Consider the following 19,978-nt stretch of genomic DNA (forward strand, 5'->3'; position numbering starts at 1 on the left):
TGACGAAGTGCTCAGGTGAGCTAATAAAATGACAAAAGGGAGACAAGTTATGCTTACCAATTTGTGGAAATGAATGGCTCTCACTCACTCTACACACTAGATCTTTTGTGTCGATTCTCTCCTGTGTAATTATGAACTGAAAATTAAGATGGTGCAAACAACATAAGATATGTGAACATTATTACTTTATTAAAAATTTCAGAAAAGCTTGCTGCTATTTTGACCATTTGAGAAAACAAATGACAACTTGATTATAAATGCCTAATTAAAAAAACCCCTTTTTAAATACAATGCTGGGCGGTTAAAACCTCCCCCGGTTTTAACCAGTGGTTTTAACCGGTTAAAACCGCCCCGATCAATACTCTCTGAAGTTGTCAATACCGGTCGATTGGTCAATACTGGTCAATTAGTCAATATTGATTGTTTTAAGATTTTTTGGAGAGTTTATAAACAATTAAATAATGACTGTTTACGAGCATTTGGGGCTTGATTAAGGTGAATGCTGGCATTATTATTTAGTTAAAGCAACCTAATTGATTCCCAATAATTGATCAGAAGTGGTCGATTTGTCAATACTGGTTGATACTGGTCATTGAACATTTTCTGTTAGATTAGGTTACAAAGATATATTATTTTACAACAAAAATATCACAATAAGTGGAAAAACTGCCAATTTAACTGAACTTAATTTGTAGAGAGTACTCATAAACTGTAGCAGTAAGTGTTTGATTCACAAGTGATAAATCTAATTATTTTTACTGGTATAAATAACTGAATGAAAAATTGCTGGGAACACCTGGACCCTTTCATTGAAGTGGTTTGTGCTTTGATGGCAACTGCCACATTGCCTAATTGACACCATGTCTTACAATATATAATAGATATGTTGCTGACCTGTTTATCTATAGTCACTAATTAGCTGGCATTTAGCCAGTGGTAAATTGAAACTGTCCCACTCTTTGAACATGGTAACTTTATTTAAACAAGAGCGTCAAGATGACCCTGAATCGCTCACCTGAGTAATATGAGCCACATGTTTAAAATGGCAAACTGATGCTAAAATATTAGAAAGTAGGTCAATAGGTCACATTCAAGGTCACTGAAAGTTAGTTTTAAGATTGGTGTGCAAAACTGTACATGTCATCCAAATTTCAAGGCTGTATCTTAAAAAACAAGAAAGAAGGTCAGTAGGTCAAGGTCACAGTCAAGTGACCCCTAATTGCTTGGGGTCATCAGGTAATTATAATTAAACAGTCTAGGAAATATGATCTGATAATTTTTGAAGTATTTACTCCTATATAACTCAAATAACAAGTGACCCCCACGGTGGGGCCTCTTTTCATCCCAGGGGCATAATTTGAACAATATTGTTAGAGATCCACTAGGCAATGCAACATACCAAATATCAAAGGCCTAGGCCTTGAACTTTTAGACAAGAAGAGTTTCCTTTTTTTCCCCTATATAAGTCCATGTTAAATTTGGGACCACCAGGACAGAGCCTCTTTTCATCCCAGGGGCATAATTTGAACAATTTTGGTAGAGGACCACAAGGCAATGCAACATACCAAATATCAAAAGCCTAGGCCTTGCAGTTTCAGACAAGAATATTTTTTTTTAAATCCTATGTAAGTATATATGTAAAAACTTGAGATCCCCCAGGGCAGGGCCTCTTTTCACCCCAGGGTAATAATTTGAATAATTTTGGTAGAGGACCACAAGGCAATGCTATAGACCAAATATCAAAGGCCTAGGTCTTGTGGTTTTAGATAGGAAGATTTTTAAAAAAAATTCCTATATAAGTCTATGTACAACTTGGGACCCCCATGGCGGGGCCTCTTTTCATCCCAGGGGCACAATCTGAACAATCTTTACAGAGGACCATAAGATGATGTCACATGCCAAATATCAAGGTTCTATGCCTTTCGGGTTTGGACAAGAAGATTTTTCCTTCAGCTGCCATGGCAACCAGAGTTATGCATTGAACAATTTTGAAAGGGACCACCCAAGGATCATTCATGTGAAGTTTGGTGTAATTCTGCCCAGTGGTTTTCAAGAAGAAGATATTTTAAACAAGAGCTGTCTCCATAGGATGACACATGCCCCCGATGGCACTTTGAATGAATAGTTATGGCCGATGTTAGAGTTTAGGACCTTTGACCTACGGAGCTGGGTCTTGCGTGCGACACGTCGTCTTACTGTGTCACACATTCATGCGTAGTTATTTTAAAATCCATGCATGAATGACAATGATATGGACCGGACACGCCCATCAATGCACTATCATGAAAAATGACCTTTAATGTCTAAGTGTGACCTTGACCTTTGAGCTACGGACCTGTGTCTTGCGTGCGACACGTCGTCTTACTGTGGTACACATTCATGCCAAGTTATTTGAAAATCCATCCATCGATGACAAAGATATGGACCGGACACGCCCATCAATGCACTATCCTTTAACGTCTAAGTGTGACCTTGACCTTTGAGCTACGGACCTGGGTCTTGCGCGCGACACGTCGTCTTACTGTGGTACACATTCATGCCAAGTTATTTGAAAATCCATCCATCGATGACAAAGATATGGACCGGACACGCCCATCAATGCACTATCCTTTAACGTCTAAGTGTGACCTTGACCTTTGAGCTACGGACCTGGGTCTTGCGCGCGACACGTCGTCTTACTGTGGTACACATTCATGCCAAGTTATTTGAAAATCCATCCATCGATGACAAAGATATGGACCGGACACGCCCATCAATGCACTATCCTTTAATGTCTAAGTGTGACCTTGACCTTTGAGCTACGGGCCTGGGTCTTGCGCGCGACACGTCGTCTTACTGTGGTACACATTCATGCCGAGTTATTTGAAAATCCATCCATCGATGACAAAGATATGGACCGGACACGAAAATTGCGGACAGACTGACAGACCGACAGACAGACTGACAGACCGACAGACCGACAGACTGACAGACCGACAGACGGTTCAAAAACTATATGCCTCCCTTCGGGGGCATAAAAATATTGACGGACACTCGACACACGGCGCACAACGGACGACACACGACGGACATCAAGAGGTCACAAAAGCTCACCATGAGCCTTTGGCTCAGGTGAGCTAAAAATAAGTAAAGCAATCGACCAGTATTGACCAATACATGTACTAATCAGGAATATTGTGTAGGACCAAAACTTGAATTGACCAGTATTTTCCATTTCAATGAGTGTAATTTCATAGTAAAAAAATCTTTAATTAATTTAAAATAAAGGATACTGTAAGAAAAAAGCATTGAATAAATTAGTATTGATCAGTCTAAGTATTTCCAAAATGGAGCCAGACCAGGACACATTGCCAAGGACCAAAACTAAATCGACCAGTATTCGCCACTGTACTTTTTAATGAACAAAATTTTATATTATTCAAGTTGCTTTATTATTTTTATACTATTATAGCCTATGCCAATCTGTGAATGTAAAAGTGTTGAATAAAGTCAATAAACCAGTATCGATCATCCAAGAAAGACCATAGTACTGAATTGACCAGTACTGACCGGTTGACCAGTATTGACCGGTTTTAACCAGTACTGGCCGCCGGCCCAGTCAATACTCATACTGACCGGCTTTTTGCTAACATTGTTTAAATACCAGTAAGGTGAAGCCCATTACCGAACAATGAATACTACCATTTTAAACCAATAACTAACCTGTGAGCCCTTACTAACAGCCATAATTTACAATAATTTTATTTTTCTAAGACAACGTGTCTTCCCTTCAAAAGCTGAATCACGTGACACATTTTTCGCAGTTAAAATTTACACCAATCTACTAAAATTATCCAAAAGACTTTTAATCACCAAAATTCAATCCAGCTACATAAGAAAGTAACAGAATAGAATACTGTGAAGCATCCTTTGAAATAGAAGTGTCTTTCTGTGTAATCTATGCAACATACCAAATATCAAAAGCCTAGGCCTTGCAGTTTCAGACAAGAATATTTTTTTTTAAATGCTATATAAGTCTATGTAAAACTTGAGACCCCACGGGGCAGGGCCTATTTTCACTTAAGGGTAATGATTTGAACAATTTTGGTAGAGGACCACAAGACAATGCTACATACCAAATATCAAAGGCCTAGGTCTTGTGGTTTTAGACAAGAAGGCTTTTTTAAGTTTTTTCCTATATAAGTCTATGCAAAACTTTGGACCCCCCGGGCGGGGCCTCTTTTCACCCCTGGGGCATAATTTGAAAAAAATTCATAGAGGACCATTAGATGATGTCACATGCTAAATATCAAGGCTCTAGGCCTTGCGGTTTGGGACAATAAGATTTTTAAAGTTTTTCTTTTCGGTTGCCATGGCAACCAGAGTTCTGCATGGAATTCAATTCTTTGAACAATTTGGAAAGGGGACCACCCAAGGATCATTCCTGTGAAGTTTGGTGTAATTCTGCCCAGTGATTTTTAAGAAGATTTGTTTAGAAATTGTTGACGGACGGACGATGCACGACGGACATTGAACGGTCACAAAAGCTAAAAATGTTAGTAAAGATACCCTTTCAAAAGAAAATCAACAAAATTAAGGGGCTAAAAGCACAGTTTCATCCAATATTACTAAAATGTACATCAAAAGAAAGAACAAAGAAATATAGGGAAAGACTAAAATGTGACCCCAAACAAATACAACAACTTAAGTCTCAGTCATGTTCAAAATTTAGATCGTACACCACCGGACAAAGTTGTCTGTTAGATGTACGCGAGCAATGCGCTGATATGCGTTTTGTTCGTTACTCGTGCGTTCCCTATTCTGTACTTGTACGGTTCACATCCGTTCTTGTCCGGTTCGCATTCGTTATTGTCCGGTGGACCTGATTCACGGCCGGACTACTACCGGATATGCAACGAATGTAACGTACGTTCAACGGACGATAACTGACAAAAAAGTTTTGTCAGTTTCTCATGCGTTGCGCTTACATTTTACACGGTACAAATCTGTTACTAGTACGGTGATATCCGTTAACTGAACGTTGTTCGTCCTGTATATGTGCGTTAATCTTGCGGTCATTGTGCGTTTTATGCACCCCATACACCGATCGCGAAAGCACCGAGCAGCAGCGGGGGATACCTTTCGCCACCGGATAACTTTCTGCCGCAATTTTTCTATACGTTTGGCGTCCGTTAACGCTTTACGGTGTAGTGTGACTGATACATTAAACACAAAAAAGAAGATGCAAAAGTACAAAAATCAAGTAACAAAAAAAAAGGTTCACATGATTTATCATAATGCAGCTTGAAAAAAGTCTTCTTATAAATGTATCTTAAGCACTTCTTGTGTTCTGTATTTTAGTCACAAGTGAGAAAACCGGTAATGTTCTACCTATTTGTTTTTACTTTTGTCATTTCAGTTTCTTTGCTAATAAGCATATTTCACTCCAGTTTTTTTTTACATTATCTTACTGGGAACTAAGTTTAAACTTTAAATGTTTGCAGTTAAACCAACAGAAGTAATACTAGTGAAAACTTGTCTTTGCTAATATACTGTTATTTTTTTTATTATTTCTTTTAAAATATTCAAAGGTTTGTTTTCTGTGACAGTTTCAAAATAAAAGTTAAAAAAAATATATATTTTTTATTTCTACTTAAAACAAGAGGGCCAAGATGGCCCTAGGTCGCTCACCTGAGAAACACACCATAACAGTGTAAACATGTTTGACCTAGTGACTTCATGGAAACAAATATTCCGACCAATTTTCATCAAGATTGGACCAAAAATGTGGTCTCTTAAGTGTAAACAAGTATTTTCTTTAATTTGACCTATGACCTAGTTTTTGAGCCAAGATAACCGACATTCGAACTTGACCTAGATTTAATCAAGGCAATCATTCTGACCAAATATCATGAACCTCAATTGAAAATTACAGCCTATATCACAAACAAAACGTTTTTCTTTGAACTGTCCTAGCGACTTAGTTTTTGACCAAAGTTGACCCATATTCAAACCTGACATTAACTTCATCAAGGCTATCATTCTGACCAAATTTCGTGAAGATCAATTGAAAAATACAGTCTCTATTGCATACACAAGGTTTCTCTTTGATTTGAACTAGTTTTTGACCACATATTACCCATATTCTAATTTGACCTAGATTTCATCCAGACAAACATTCTGATCAAATTTCATGAAGATCCAGTGTAAAATTCAGCCCCTATTGCATACACATGGTTTTTCTTTGATTTGACCTAATGAATATATATTTGACCCCAGATGACCCATATTAGTTCTTCACCTAGATTTCATCAAGGCAATCAATCTGACCAAAATTCATGATGATCATTTGAAAAATAATACTGCCTCTATCGCATACACAAGGTTTTTCTTTGATTTGACCTAGTGACCTAGTTTTTGACCCCAGATAACCCATTTTCAAACTTGGCCCAGATTTTATCAAGGTAATTATTCTGACCAAAATTCATGAAGATCAATTGAAAAATACAGCCTTTATGGCATACACAAGGTTTTTCTTTGATTTGACCTAGTGACCTAGTTTTTGATCCCAGATGATCCATTTTCGAACTTGCCCTCGATTTCATCAAGGTAATCATTTTGACCAAAATTCATGAAGATCAATTGAAAAATACAGCCTCTATCGCATACACACGGTTTTTCTTTGATTTCACCTAGTGACCTAGTTTTTTACCCCAGACGACCCATTTTCAAACTTGGCCTAGATTTGATCAAGGTTATCATTCTGACAAAATTTCATGAAGATCAGTTGAACTAGAATGTATCTGTAGGACACAGGGTGTGCCCCCACTGGTACATTTGTCACAAATAATGGGCAATAATTCAAATGCTTGCAGTCTTGATGGGGTAAAGCCTCAACAAACATTTTATGAAAAGGATTCATTAATATAGGCCATATATACTTTTTGAGATATGAGCATCACAAACAAAAAATCCACTATTTTGTTTTTATCAAGGGCCATAACTCTGTAATAAGCACTAAGATTCTCAAGAAGAATGCCAAATGTGCATGATGATAAAGACTCAAGCAAGGTTTCATAAATTTACATCAAATACTTTTTGAGCTAGGCACATATTTAGGTGAAAATATGCATTTTTTACTATTTCAGGGGCCATAACTTTAAAAATAGGTGGTGGAGCCAGCCAAAAAAAAAGGTGTGCCAGTTTATATCACAATAAAGACTGATGCAAGTTTTCAACCATTTATATATAATACTTTTTGAGCTAGGTGCGTCACAAGGTGAAAATGTGCATTTTTGACTATTTCAGGGGCCATAACTTTAAAAATAGGTGGTGGAGCCAGCCAAAAAAAAGGTGTGCAAGTTTATATCACAATAAAGACTTATGCAAGTTTTCAACCATTTATATATAATACTTTTTGAGCTAGGTGCGTCACAAGGTGAAAATGTGCATTTTTGACTATTTCAGGGGCCATAACTCTGAAAATAGGGGCGGACCCAAATGAAAAATAGGAGGTGTGCAAGTTTATATCATAATTAAGACTCATGCAAGGTTTCATGAATCTATATCAAATTCTTTTGAGCTAGGCGTGTCACAAGGTGAAAATGTGCATTTTTGACTATTTCAGGGGCCATAACTCTGAATGTAGGGGGCGGACCCAAATAAAAAATAAGAGGTGCGCAAGTTCATATCATGATTAATACACATGCCAGGTTTCATGAATCTATATCAAATACTTTTTGAGCTAGGCGCGTCACAAGGTGAAAATGTGCATTTTTGACTATTTCAGGGGCCATAACTCTAAAAATAGGAGGCAGAGCCAGACAAAAACTAGGAGGTGCGCAAGTTCATATCATGATAAAGACTCATGCAAGGTTTCATCAATTTATATCAAATACTTTTTGAGCTAGGCGTGTCACGAACTTTGGACGGACGCACGCACGCACGGACGGACAAGAACAAATCTATATGCCCCCAACACTCATGGGGGGGGGGGGCACAAAAATACCGCCTCTGTCGCATACACAAGCTAAATGTTGACTGACAGACAGACAGACAGACAGACGACAGACATCGAGCGATCACAAAAAATCACCTGAGTAGGTGAGCTAAAAAGAATCTTGGTTACAATTTAAATGTAATGTTGAAGCTGCTTTTAAAAGGCCTGTTTTATGTCACAAGCGTGACAATAGCCATATATTACTTTATAATGAAGGGATTTTGAAAAAGTTGTGAATTTTACAGAACATAGTACCTTTTTGCTGTAGATAGTGAAAAAGTAGTAAAATAACATCCATTTAAATGGGTAGTTTCTCATAATTTTGGTGATATTACCATACTAAGGTTACTGCAAAAATGGTTTACTTGTAAGTACTTTCTGCCTGGCAGACAGTGCAAATGTTTTCTCAAATACTTATGTACTTGTTTTTTGTCAATTATTTATTGCAAAGTTTCTACCCAGTTGGAACAAATATAAGAAAAAATATTGTTTTTTCTTGTTTGAACTTAAACAGTGTAATTGTCACAAGTGTGATAGTATTTGTCAGAATGGTACTTGTTTTGAATGCTACACGTCAGCTTTAATCCCTTACAATATCTTATCTGAAAGAAATTTACAATGTATTTTGGAGATGCCTTGAGGTACATAAATAAATTATTTTAAAAAGATTAAGATGTTTTAAAATGTTCACAGGAAAATTCAAGAGGTGCAGCAAAGACTGACAGGAATATAAATGTGAAAAAAAAAAACCTGAAAAAAAGCAAATTTGTCAAGATTTGACAATACAGACACCTCCAAAAATTTCATTCGTATGTCCCTCATCAGTCAGAGGCTAGAAACTGAAATGTTATTTAAATCCCAACAACATGTCAGTTAAAAAAACACCATTCTGTCTATAAAAAAAAGTGAAAGGAGACTTGACAATATTTATCTATCTTAAAAAATCAACTGACCTATCACATCAGGGACTGCTTTTTATGAAACTGTCATGTCTATCCATCAAAAAAAATTTGGAAAAGTGTATATATAAAGGAGATCTGAAAATTGACCACTTCGTCACATTTTTGCAGCATTTTTTTTAATCACGCAATTGCAGCATTTCAAGAATACAAAAGCTAGCTAAGCTTCTGATATACTAGACACACACTTATAAATGCACTTATGAATTCATTCATTCAATCTAACGTAATGACTACTCAAATACTGCAACAATTTCTTAGGAAAATACATGCATGATTATATTCAATCATTATGTATATTTCCCTACTCACATCTTAATATACTAAACATATTTGTTGAATGAATCTATTTATAATATTAATGATTTCTTTCAAAATGCTATTAAAAAAGTGAGTTCATTTATGTGTATGTTATTTTAAGATGTATTAATATTTCTTATAATAGAAAAACCGTAAAAATGAAGAAAATTACAAACCCAAAAACTCTTCCAGCTTGTGGTATGTAGACATGGCTAGAGAACTCCTTTTTGGTTGCGGGTTTATCCCGCTAACAAAGTTAAAGTGTATTTCTGACAATCATATCATCTTTATTTTATTCCGAATCACATCCAAAGGATGTTCATGTGCTACACAAAATAGTCCCATTTTTGAACAATGCGTATGAATTATCAATGAACAAGCAGTTCTTATTCAACCTGTATCCGCTCACACTGACCATTTAGATTTTATAAGATCTATCAATGATAAGGTATTCCAGCCCATGGTTGCATCACAAGCTGGGTCAGACAGAGTTCATCTTAGATATGAGGCACATTAAATTTGTATTTGTTTCTCATTCATGTATATTCATAGACTGGCATTTAAACAGAAAATAAATCTATCAGAAACCCGCAACCATCAGACATTTCAAGGCTTTGATTTGTTTAAGGTCATAGTATCAACTTGCCAGATGTTCCTCAGTGGTTGATCAATAGTTTATCTGTAAAATAAAAAATACATTTAAGAAATAAAAAGCTGAAATGGGAGATAAAGATGGCCTAGCTAGTTACCTCAGTACATAGAACACAAAGATTTATATTTAGAGGGTAATATGTTTTCAGAGCTCCAGATAAGCTGTTGGTGTAAATGGGTATTTACCCATCACTTTTTGTCTGAATTGGGTACTGGAAATCTGAATTGGGCATTTAATGTTTTCTGAGATGCTTTTGTTCCATACATGTTGTTTTCTTTTTCACTTTAATGCAGTCGGACATATCAATTCATCCACAATATCCCAAACCATGTGTTCACCACAATATTCGTTCTCCCATAACGTAAGATGTCATCCAGTACAGGTGACACTACATCGTCACAAATAGATAACTGTCATTGTTAAACAGCAAAATATCCCACTAATTTGTTTGTTTGTGCTGCAGCAATGTTTTTCTGCAGCCCCTTTTTACATTTTAGGTTAAAGGTCAGTAATTCAAATCCTTCTTTGTTTCATATAAAAAATCACAACTTCATGTCGTCTTTACGTATCTTTAGAGAACATCACTTTTTCCTACACCAATTTTTCATGAAAGTTCTATCACAAACTAACGAAAAAATGAAAAGAAAATAGGGGGTTGAATAGTTCCTAGTGAAATGCCAGTCAGTTGTGGTCTGCTACCCTAAAAATGGCGCATATTTGCTCTCCTCCGCGCAATAAACACCTACTTCCGGTTTCGATCTGCAAAACTTGCCATGTGGGTTGTATGAACATGAAAACCGTTCCATTTCATGCAGAATGTATTCTAGTAGCGAAAAAGTGTGGTAAAAGCACTCGTTCTACACGAATTTAAGCTGAAAATGGGAAAATTAGGATCTATTTATTATGGACTTCTTTCGACTACACCACGGAAGCACATTTTCGACCGAATTACTGACCTTATTCCTTTATCGATGTAAAATTGTTTACAAAGCGTCCAAATAACACTGATCAGCCGACTGAATGGTCCTGTGATTTTTCCGATGAATTGCAACCTGTTCTGCTGTATCGTATAACCAGTCAGTTGTCTAGCATTAAAGCAATCTGACTAAAGTACTTGATCTTCTAAACGAAGATCTGAGAACGACCCATTCACATTCGTCTTCTGTAGATTTTGGATTTCCAGTATTGCTATTTTTATTTTCGCAAATTTATTTCTATTTGAACCAATCACAGAACTCATTTCAACAAGCATTAGGCAGAACTATCAAAATGGCGACGATCGATGAATTGTTACACGATGCTTTGAAAAAATTTAAAATTGACAAGTTTAAACCAGAGCAAAGAATAATATTTGATGCGATATGGTCAGGTAAAGACTGTGTTGGGGTTCTCCCGACAGGTTTTGGGAAATCTCTGCCATACCAAGTGTTATCTTTGGTAGAGCGGAAGTGGAATGGTAGCCGGACAGTACCGTCACCAAAGATAATTGTATGCTGTCCTCTTATTTCATTAATGATGGACCAGGTCGGGCGACTAAGAGAAATACCTGACGTATCAGCATTTTATTTAGGTTAGTTTTTATCTTTTGTTTCCTTTATTTAATAGATATATGTATTTTCTCTTTTGTTTTATGAAAATGTGTATACATGTGGCTTATCAATCAAGGCAGTGGCTATTCGTACGGTCACGTAGGAATAGCCTCGCAGGCTATTCTTACGGCTCTCCCGTAAGAACAGTGAAAAACCTGCAGGTTGCTATTCCTACTGCAGTTTTTATTGCAATACTGTACTGTGTGTAGTAGTCACATACATTATATAATAAATTACTTTCATTACATCACTTTCATCTCATTGTCACAGTTCACAGTTATTTGCAAGGCACTAAAGTTTATATCACACATCTTCTTGGCTTCTCCACAACTCTACAGAATGTTCAAATTAAAAGTCTTCCAATTTAGGTTCTTGAATGGCAATTATTAACAGACAGTTCAGTGTTGTGTTGATCAGTCTTGACCTATGTGTTGTTTTTATTCTCTTCAGTGAAGAAAACCCTCTCACAGTCTGAAAGTAGAAAATGACCATGGCATTACTAGTAATAGAATGTAACAAACATCAACAGCAAAACCAGCAACATTTTGTTGTAGAGCTAATACAAGAATTAATCTATCTCTGACTGAAAGATACCATTCATTTTTTTTAATACTGTATTTTTTAAAAAAAAATTAGTGTTGTGTAGTACCTGCGGTGGATGCAGGAACATTAAAAATATTATCTACTTCATTTTAAATCTTGATACAACAATGCAATTACTTAATTATTTACTCAAAAACAAAATTGCTTCTTTGTCTATAACAATTTAATTACTTTAATCATTTACTCACCTGAAAGTTCAAAGACATCTTCTTTAATAATCCTTTCCCGAGATTAACAGTTTGACAAAGTTAAACACCAACATTTCCAATTGTTTTCATCATATATTCACTAAAACTCCTTAATCAATTCACAAAAATTGTTTCAAAGAAGTTTCAAACAAGACGCCGACAACTGTGTCCATAATCCAATCAATGTACAATTATTACGTCATTTCTCACTTCTTTGGGTGCTGAGTGACACAGTATCGATTTTTCTCCTAAAAATATGTCAGCTGTAGCTTCAGGCTAATTTTAGACATGCTTTATCAGTTATGTGTATTACATTATTGGTAAACTTTTAAAGGTCTGTGTTAAAGGGATAGCGGGGGGATCAAAGAGTAGCGGATTGTATGGTTCTGTCATTAAAGGATAGCGGGTGCGCTATGCTTAACTTAGAGACCGTACCATAGCTCTTCGCATACTTTGATTTTTCAAACTAAAGTGATTTTTACAAGTGCACCGGTTACGATAAAAATGTAAACAACGGACTCTGTCTATGAAACTTTGAAATGAATGAATGACAGTCGATCTCAGTCATAATACTGATTGACAGTGAATGCTAATGACTCCATGTGTTGCAGAAAGGTATTTAGTTTGTAACTGTAATTTCCCATCAATTGAAATCCTCTCAAAACTGGTAAAATAATTACTTATATTTGGACAAATCTCATCGTCTTTGCCGTTCGGCAGCTGCAAAAAGGGCAAATATAAAAGATTCAGTGTAAGTAATATTTCACTGGTACTGCCAGTTAGTAAGTTCATACTCTGAACAACACGTCAGAGAAATTTGGGCAGATTTGACCAATTATGACGTTGGCAGCATTAGATTATATTTTTTCTTTACACAAAAATTGCCGTTAGGTAACAAAGCGAATACGCCGATAATCCGGAGTTCACCGATTAGTGTTCCAGTTCACGCAATGTAATCCAGCAATTAAACTGCATAGCTATTAGCTACTGCTGTTATAGGGAAGTGGTAGAGTGTCTGCCTTAGGGGTGAGAGGTCCTGGGTTCGAGTCCCAGTTAGAGCTTAACTCTATTTAGATTCTGCTAATGCATAGTTTTGCTGTTAATAGACTGTTCCAGATGTTCTAAATTTTTAGCACACAGTATCATGGATCAGTATTTAGCAATCCAGATCAAAGTTGAATGTTAAATCAAATGCACCCAATTAGAAAATACTGACTATATTATGTCCCTTTGATGTTTATGCTCTCCATGTTCAAGAAGAGTTACATTTCCTTGATCACAAAATTTTCGTTATCATGAAAATATTAAATGCTCATAACTCCGCACTTCTGGTTAAAATATTGTCTATATTTCTGTTTTTGAGAAATATATGGACATTTCTCTTCATTTCAAAGCTTTTTAACTTCAAACCTATGATTTGAAAAACTTAGGTACTATCTCTACTTAACTGGCCTGGGGAGAACCCTGTATTACATAGTACTGAAGTCATTCAACTGATATATTTTCAACCGATTTCGGAAATTACGTGTAAACACACTTGGTCATTGTGTTACAAATAATTTTGTCAGGTTTGAATTGCTGCAAACATGTCAAGCTGATCTGTGACAAACGTCCAATTCCTAACTAATGTTCTGTAAATGTTTCATGTTTAACTGAAATAAAATATGTTTAAACTAAGTATAAAAATAAATTAAAGGTCAATTAACATGTTTAGAGTGGGTGGTGAGAGATTCGTGCTGTTTTGAAAAATTTGCATGCATACAAACGAAACATAGATGAATAATTCTCTAACTGGTTTAGTTGAAAACGCTTGGTAAATATTTTTAGTGTTTCAATATTAAAATCATGTACACGTATTAACATCTACATCTATACAACCAACACTCTTTTTCTGTCAATTTCCGCTTAAATAGGTATTTTACAGTTACGACAAAAATATTACAAAGAGCCGTAGGAATAGCCACAGGCGGGCTTTTCACTATTCTTACGGGAGAGCTGTAAGAATAGCCTGTGAGGCTATTCCTACGCGACCGTAAGAAGAGCCACTTCCATCAATCAAAATAATTTGATGTTCAGATGTTTTATACCAGGCAATGTTAACATATAAACTTAAAGGACCAGAATAATGGAGAATAAATCACAGTACACAGTCATGTAAAGTTATTGTTTCAATGTGGCAAGTTCTTCAGGTGCTGGATATTGGCTAGTATTCATTCAGAATAGTCATTTACAACTGTTGGTGCCATTAATCAAACAAAATAAATCTAACGCAATTTTAAATATTAGTACTGAGGTAAATTGTGGAAAACTCACGCCAATGGTACACAAAAACATGATGCCCTTTGAGTGAAAAAATATATATATACTGCTAGTGAAACAGTTCAGTCTCCCAGAAAATTACATCTGTGTGGGTGAAGAATAACGCTTTTATACAATAATGCAAGTACTTTATTCATTAACTATGGTTTGCCTAAAAATTACACTAAAGGAACTTTCACAATGCTACACCAGGGTTTTTTCTAGTTAATTTGGGAACATAGCCTATACCCACAAAATTGGGAATTTTGACGTGTAAATGTTCCAAATTTGGAAATAATTAGTCCCATAGGATATAGAAAAGATGTGTTAAAAGCATTTTCTCATACTGTAACATTTGTTTCACATTGTACAACCTTTTTAACATACTTCCATTACAAAATTGTCCATAATTTGGTCAGTGTTTGTGCAATTTCGATGAATTTTTTTTCAGGATGTAGATTGGGAATTTTTGCACTCATTTTGGGAAAAAAACATACTTTTTGGCATTGGGAATATAGCCCAATAACGGCTATAAAAACAGCCGGAAAAAAACCCTGTTAACACACAGCCTTTCTTTCTTTGACTAGTACACACTGAGGCATTTTCACAAAGTATGGAACAATGCAATTAAAGTATTGCTAAAAGTACAGAAGTATTTAAATGAAGACAATGCTAATGCCGTCAGGTAGCTCAGTTGGTAGAGCAACCCAGACATGTTTTTAAACTACTTGTTATGGGGAGGTCCCAGGCCTGACGAAAGCATTGCTTTTATTTTTTAAAAATGATTAATTTAATTTGTAACAAAATTACACAAACGGCTAAACAGGATTGTTTAAACCAATACCATGGATTGCCTCAGACTTAATTGGTAGGTTTGTGTGAAGGGAGGTATACATTTGGAAGCTGTATATTATATGACTATTTCAATGTACCTGTAAATATTAAGCTATTTATTTAAGGTGAAAGTGAAGAAAGTGATTTGCTGATAAAGGAGGGGAAGTTTGACTATCTGTTTGGTTCACCAGAGCATCTGGTTGGTGATGATTCATGGAGAAATGTTATAAAGACCTTCAACGTATCTACAATTGTTGTAGATGAATTTCACACAATCACATCATGGTATGTTTTATATATACAGGATAACATTATATTAATGATTAATGTGTGTAATTTTTAATAAGAATACATTTTTTGTAAAATTTTGTTTTTATGCAAATCTTTCTGGCGGAAACAGATTTTGCTGACTTGCAACCAGTACAGACCTAGATCAGCCTGCACATACATGGTTTGCACTCTTTGGTATTCAGTCAGTACATTTTCAGTGATTAATGCTTTAAATTGTAAGTTATAATGCTCAAAGAAATTGATGGACTAGTCCATTTTCCAAATATAGGAAAATAAAGTTCAATCCTCAAGTGTCATTGCTATAGAAACAAATTAGTGGCACGGTTACATATTTATTATTATATCACGACATGCATACATTCTTACAAAACATTGCATTTACTAACAGAAACAACAGAATCAACATACACATGCTCAAAAAGTGATTTACACAAATGAATAACACAATTATTCAGTAAAGTAAGCAAAGTATTTTTTATATGCACTAGTATTGTACCCTACTGAATAAAAGAACTACTCCAGCCATCTCAAATGCTTTTTTTGCCAATATGGTAAAAATGACGCCAATTAGTTTATATAAAAACGTTTCAGGAACATCAATATTTAAAAACAAAATACATAATTCATGAAATATATGCATTTTGGTATTGTGATGAGAATGAAAATGAAATAACTTAGAATAAGTGAAAGTGCATGAAAGATTTAATTTGAAATTTATTAAAAGGAAGGGCTCATTCATTAACTATTCGGTACAGACTTATGGCACTTACGCGCAATGATGTGGATATAGCACAGCAATTACTTAAAATACTGAAATGTTAAAGAAAGTTTTTTAGGCAAAAACAGAGCTAACTTACAATGCTTCAAAATAAACCTTATATTCTGAGTACCATGGGGGCTTAATTAATTAAACATTTATGACAGATTTGTGGCTGTTCTATCATAAGACTGGGTGATGATATGGATGAACTGTTATTAAGTTAAAATAAAATCCATTTAGTAATCAATTTAACTAAGATTTAGTTAAGTTAAGTGGTGCACCAAATTCTAATTAAAAATGGGGGAATATTCAGGAAACTTGGTGCAATATCCTTCTGTATTATGATGTGGGTGATAATAAGAAATAACTACATTAAATATAAAGCAAATCAATATAATAGCAAGTATAATAGCTTATAAAACACAAAATGCCCAACCTTAATGCATTCATTAATTGCACATGGAACAGAAGTTATTTGGTTACTGTGCATTGAATTGTATTATACAAACCTCACAAGTCATTTACTTGTCTTATGTTACATCCATGTCAAATGTGATGTTATACCAAAGTATTTACTAGTTATTTTGAACAAATGTTCCACTGTTTTGGGTCACTGTGACCTTGACCTTTGGCCTACTGACCTCAAAATCAATACGGTTCTAAATTTCGTAAAACCTAGACTTTCAGAAATACTTAGGATATTGGCAAAATATCAAATCTCCAGTAAGCTGTTTCGTTCAGTGTATACAATGTCAATGACAATTCAATAAAAAATATTGCAAATCTTTAAGGTAAACAAACAGTTAAAAAGTACAATGCACTGATTATTTAAAGTTTTCTTTGCAGGTTACCCATACTTTACATAAACATAATACACATGAAGTTATTGCAATAAATAATGACACAAATATAATTCAACCACTCCCTCATACACCCCAGAGAAAAATAAACAACACAAATCATCATAACTAACCAGATCTGTACATTTTCAGGTTAAATATAGTAAACATTTTTGTTATTTGAAATACTATTTTTTTCTTTCAGGGATGAAGATGACACAGGTAAAGCATTCAGGAAGTGGTTCAGTCACTTATGGGAGCTCAGATCTTTCTTCCCTTCAGCTTCTATATTGGCACTTAGTGCAACATGTAAAAAGTCTCATTACAAAAAAGTTATGAAAACACTAAACATGAAAGGAGATACAGTTATTGTGAAAGTGTCTCCTAACAGATCAAATATTAAAATGTTAGTACATAAAGTCATTAGCATTGAAAATGATTTCTTAAAAGTTGTTGATGCTCTCCAGGAAAACATGATGCCTAGAACATTAATCTACTGTTCCTCAATTAAAGATGTTTCACTTATTTATAACTACCTTACCAGTGAAGCAATAAACACCTTAACATTTATTGGCATGTATCATTCTGAAACACCAAGTAAAAACAAAGAAGAAATACTGGACAAATTAAAGGAACACAACGGCAACTTTGTAATAATTGCTACAAATGCTTTGGGCATGGGCATTGACATAGTAAACTGTAACAATGTGATTATTTATGGGGCTCCCTATACAGTCACCGATTTCTGGCAACAAGTTGGACGCATTGGTCGTGACGGTTCCAATTCAACTGCCATCCTTGCCTATAATTCATATCATTTAAGATCAGCTGATGAAGATGTCAAAATGGTTTTCAAAACAAAAAGCTGCAGACGCATGGCTGCAATATCTGAATTTCTAACAAAGAAGGAACAAAAGATTTTACGAAATGAAACAGGCAACCATCTGTGCTGTGATTTCTGTGAGAAATCGTGCACATGTGGTAAATGCTCATCAACTTCACTGGAAAAATTGTTCATGTCAAATAACAATGACATAGAACATGAAAACTTAACTGACAATAGCAGTACAATTTCATATGAATATTCTGATCCAGAATATGATTTCAGTGACTGGGAGATGGAGGAACTGTCAATATACTGAACTTTGTTCTGGGTTTCAGGCCATTTTTCAACAGTAATACAGTTATGTAACAGTGGGCAGTTAAGGCATCAGTAATTCAGTCAAAAATATGCTTCTGTGGTATAGCCAAAATAAGTCCAAAGTAAATAAAATATATGCTCATTTTCAGAATTTTGTGTACATAGAACAAAGGCTGATAACATACTTTTTCAATGCTAGAATATATTCTGAATAGAATAACAGGGTATTCATTCTTATATACCCCAAGTGGTAAGTTTTGTAGATCAAAATTGATTGTGCCGACAAGATCAAATATACCCAATTTTTGGGTAACACACCACAACTTACTGGCATTTCACTAGGAACTTTTATAGCCCCTATTTCCTTTTCATCAAAATCAATAGTCATCTGCTAGTTCTGACCAACTTCCCTATCAAATTTCAAGATCCAAGGCACAAGAGTTCTTGAGTTATCATATGGAAACCATTTAACTGTTCTGGGTTACTGTGACCTTGACCTTTGATGTACTGGCCTCAAAATCAATGGTTCATGATCCTAGGCACAAGTGCTCTTGAGTCATAATCCGGAAACCGTCTTAACTGTTCCAGGTCACTGTGGCCTTAACCTTTGCCAAACTGACCTCAAAATCAATAGGGGTCTTCTACTGGTCATTACCATCCTCCCTATCACCTTTCATTTACCTAAACGCAAGCGTTCTTGAGTTAATATACAGAAACCATTTAACTGTTCTGGGTCACTGTGACCTTAAACTTTGACCTACTAGCCTCAAAATCAGAAGGGTTATTTGCTGGTCATGATCAAGGTCCCTTTAAACGTTCATGACCGTATGCCAAAGCGGTCATTACTTATCATCTGGAAACGTTTAACTGTTCAAGGCCAGTGTGACCTTGACCTTTGTGGTGTGATTGACCTGAAAATCAGTAGGTGTCATCTGTTGGTCATGCCCAACCTCCCTCTTAACTTTCTTGATCCTAGGCTCAAGCGTTCTTGAGTTATCATCCGGAAACTAATTGGTCTACGTACCAACCGTCCGACAGACTGACCAACATCTCCAAAACAATATACCCTTCCTTCTTCAAAGTGGGGGTGGGGGATGGCGGGGAGGGCATAAGAAATGGATTCTGTACCAGTACAAACCTGTTCTCTGCAAGTAACTGCAAACTTCACCACGTAAATCAAAGGTGGAGGAAAAATACTTTCATACACAATTTTTTTTATAAAACCGTCAAGGATACTCTGAACCCCTATTTTATAGATGTAGGCTGAGCAGACAGACTCATATACTGTATAGACTGTGGCAGTAAAACTGTACTTTCATTCAAAGGTGCAAGCATCTTGAATTATTCAAAATATATTAATAAGCTGCAGTCTTTATTCTTAACAAGTGAATGAAGTATTGTCATGCTATACAAAGTCCCCTACTGAGAGGTACCTAATTTTCTCAATAGCAAAAAGCATAATAAACTAATATCTGTTAATGATGTATTAACAATATCTATACAATCAATATGTAATAACAAAACAATTGGATTAAATTGAATATAC

General features: G+C 35.4%; 1 protein-coding gene across 1 annotated transcript; it reads left to right on the forward strand.

The window, feature by feature from the left end:
• Positions 1 to 10,972: 10,972 nt before the first annotated feature.
• Positions 10,973 to 19,686, forward strand: LOC128553654 (bifunctional 3'-5' exonuclease/ATP-dependent helicase WRN-like). Its single transcript, XM_053534831.1, has 3 exons — positions 10,973 to 11,459; positions 15,527 to 15,686; positions 17,497 to 19,686. The coding sequence occupies exons 1-3, from the start codon at positions 11,159 to 11,161 to the stop codon at positions 18,431 to 18,433; spliced, it is 1,398 nt and encodes a 465-aa protein (XP_053390806.1). The 5' UTR covers positions 10,973 to 11,158; the 3' UTR covers positions 18,434 to 19,686.
• The last annotated feature ends 292 nt before the right edge of the window (positions 19,687 to 19,978 follow it).

This window comes from Mercenaria mercenaria, unplaced genomic scaffold (assembly GCF_021730395.1).
Source record: "Mercenaria mercenaria strain notata unplaced genomic scaffold, MADL_Memer_1 contig_4150, whole genome shotgun sequence".
NCBI lineage: Eukaryota > Metazoa > Mollusca > Bivalvia > Venerida > Veneridae > Mercenaria > Mercenaria mercenaria.

Excerpts from the sequence above, each read along its gene's own strand:
- LOC128553654 (XM_053534831.1), top strand. The coding sequence starts at position 11,159 with ATGGCGACGATCGATGAATTGTTACACGATGCTTTGAAAAAATTTAAA. Across the intron at positions 11,460-15,526 it reads CGTATCAGCATTTTATTTAG|GTGAAAGTGAAGAAAGTGAT; the intron begins GTTAGTTTTTAT and ends TATTTATTTAAG. Across the intron at positions 15,687-17,496 it reads TTTCACACAATCACATCATG|GGATGAAGATGACACAGGTA; the intron begins GTATGTTTTATA and ends TTTTTCTTTCAG.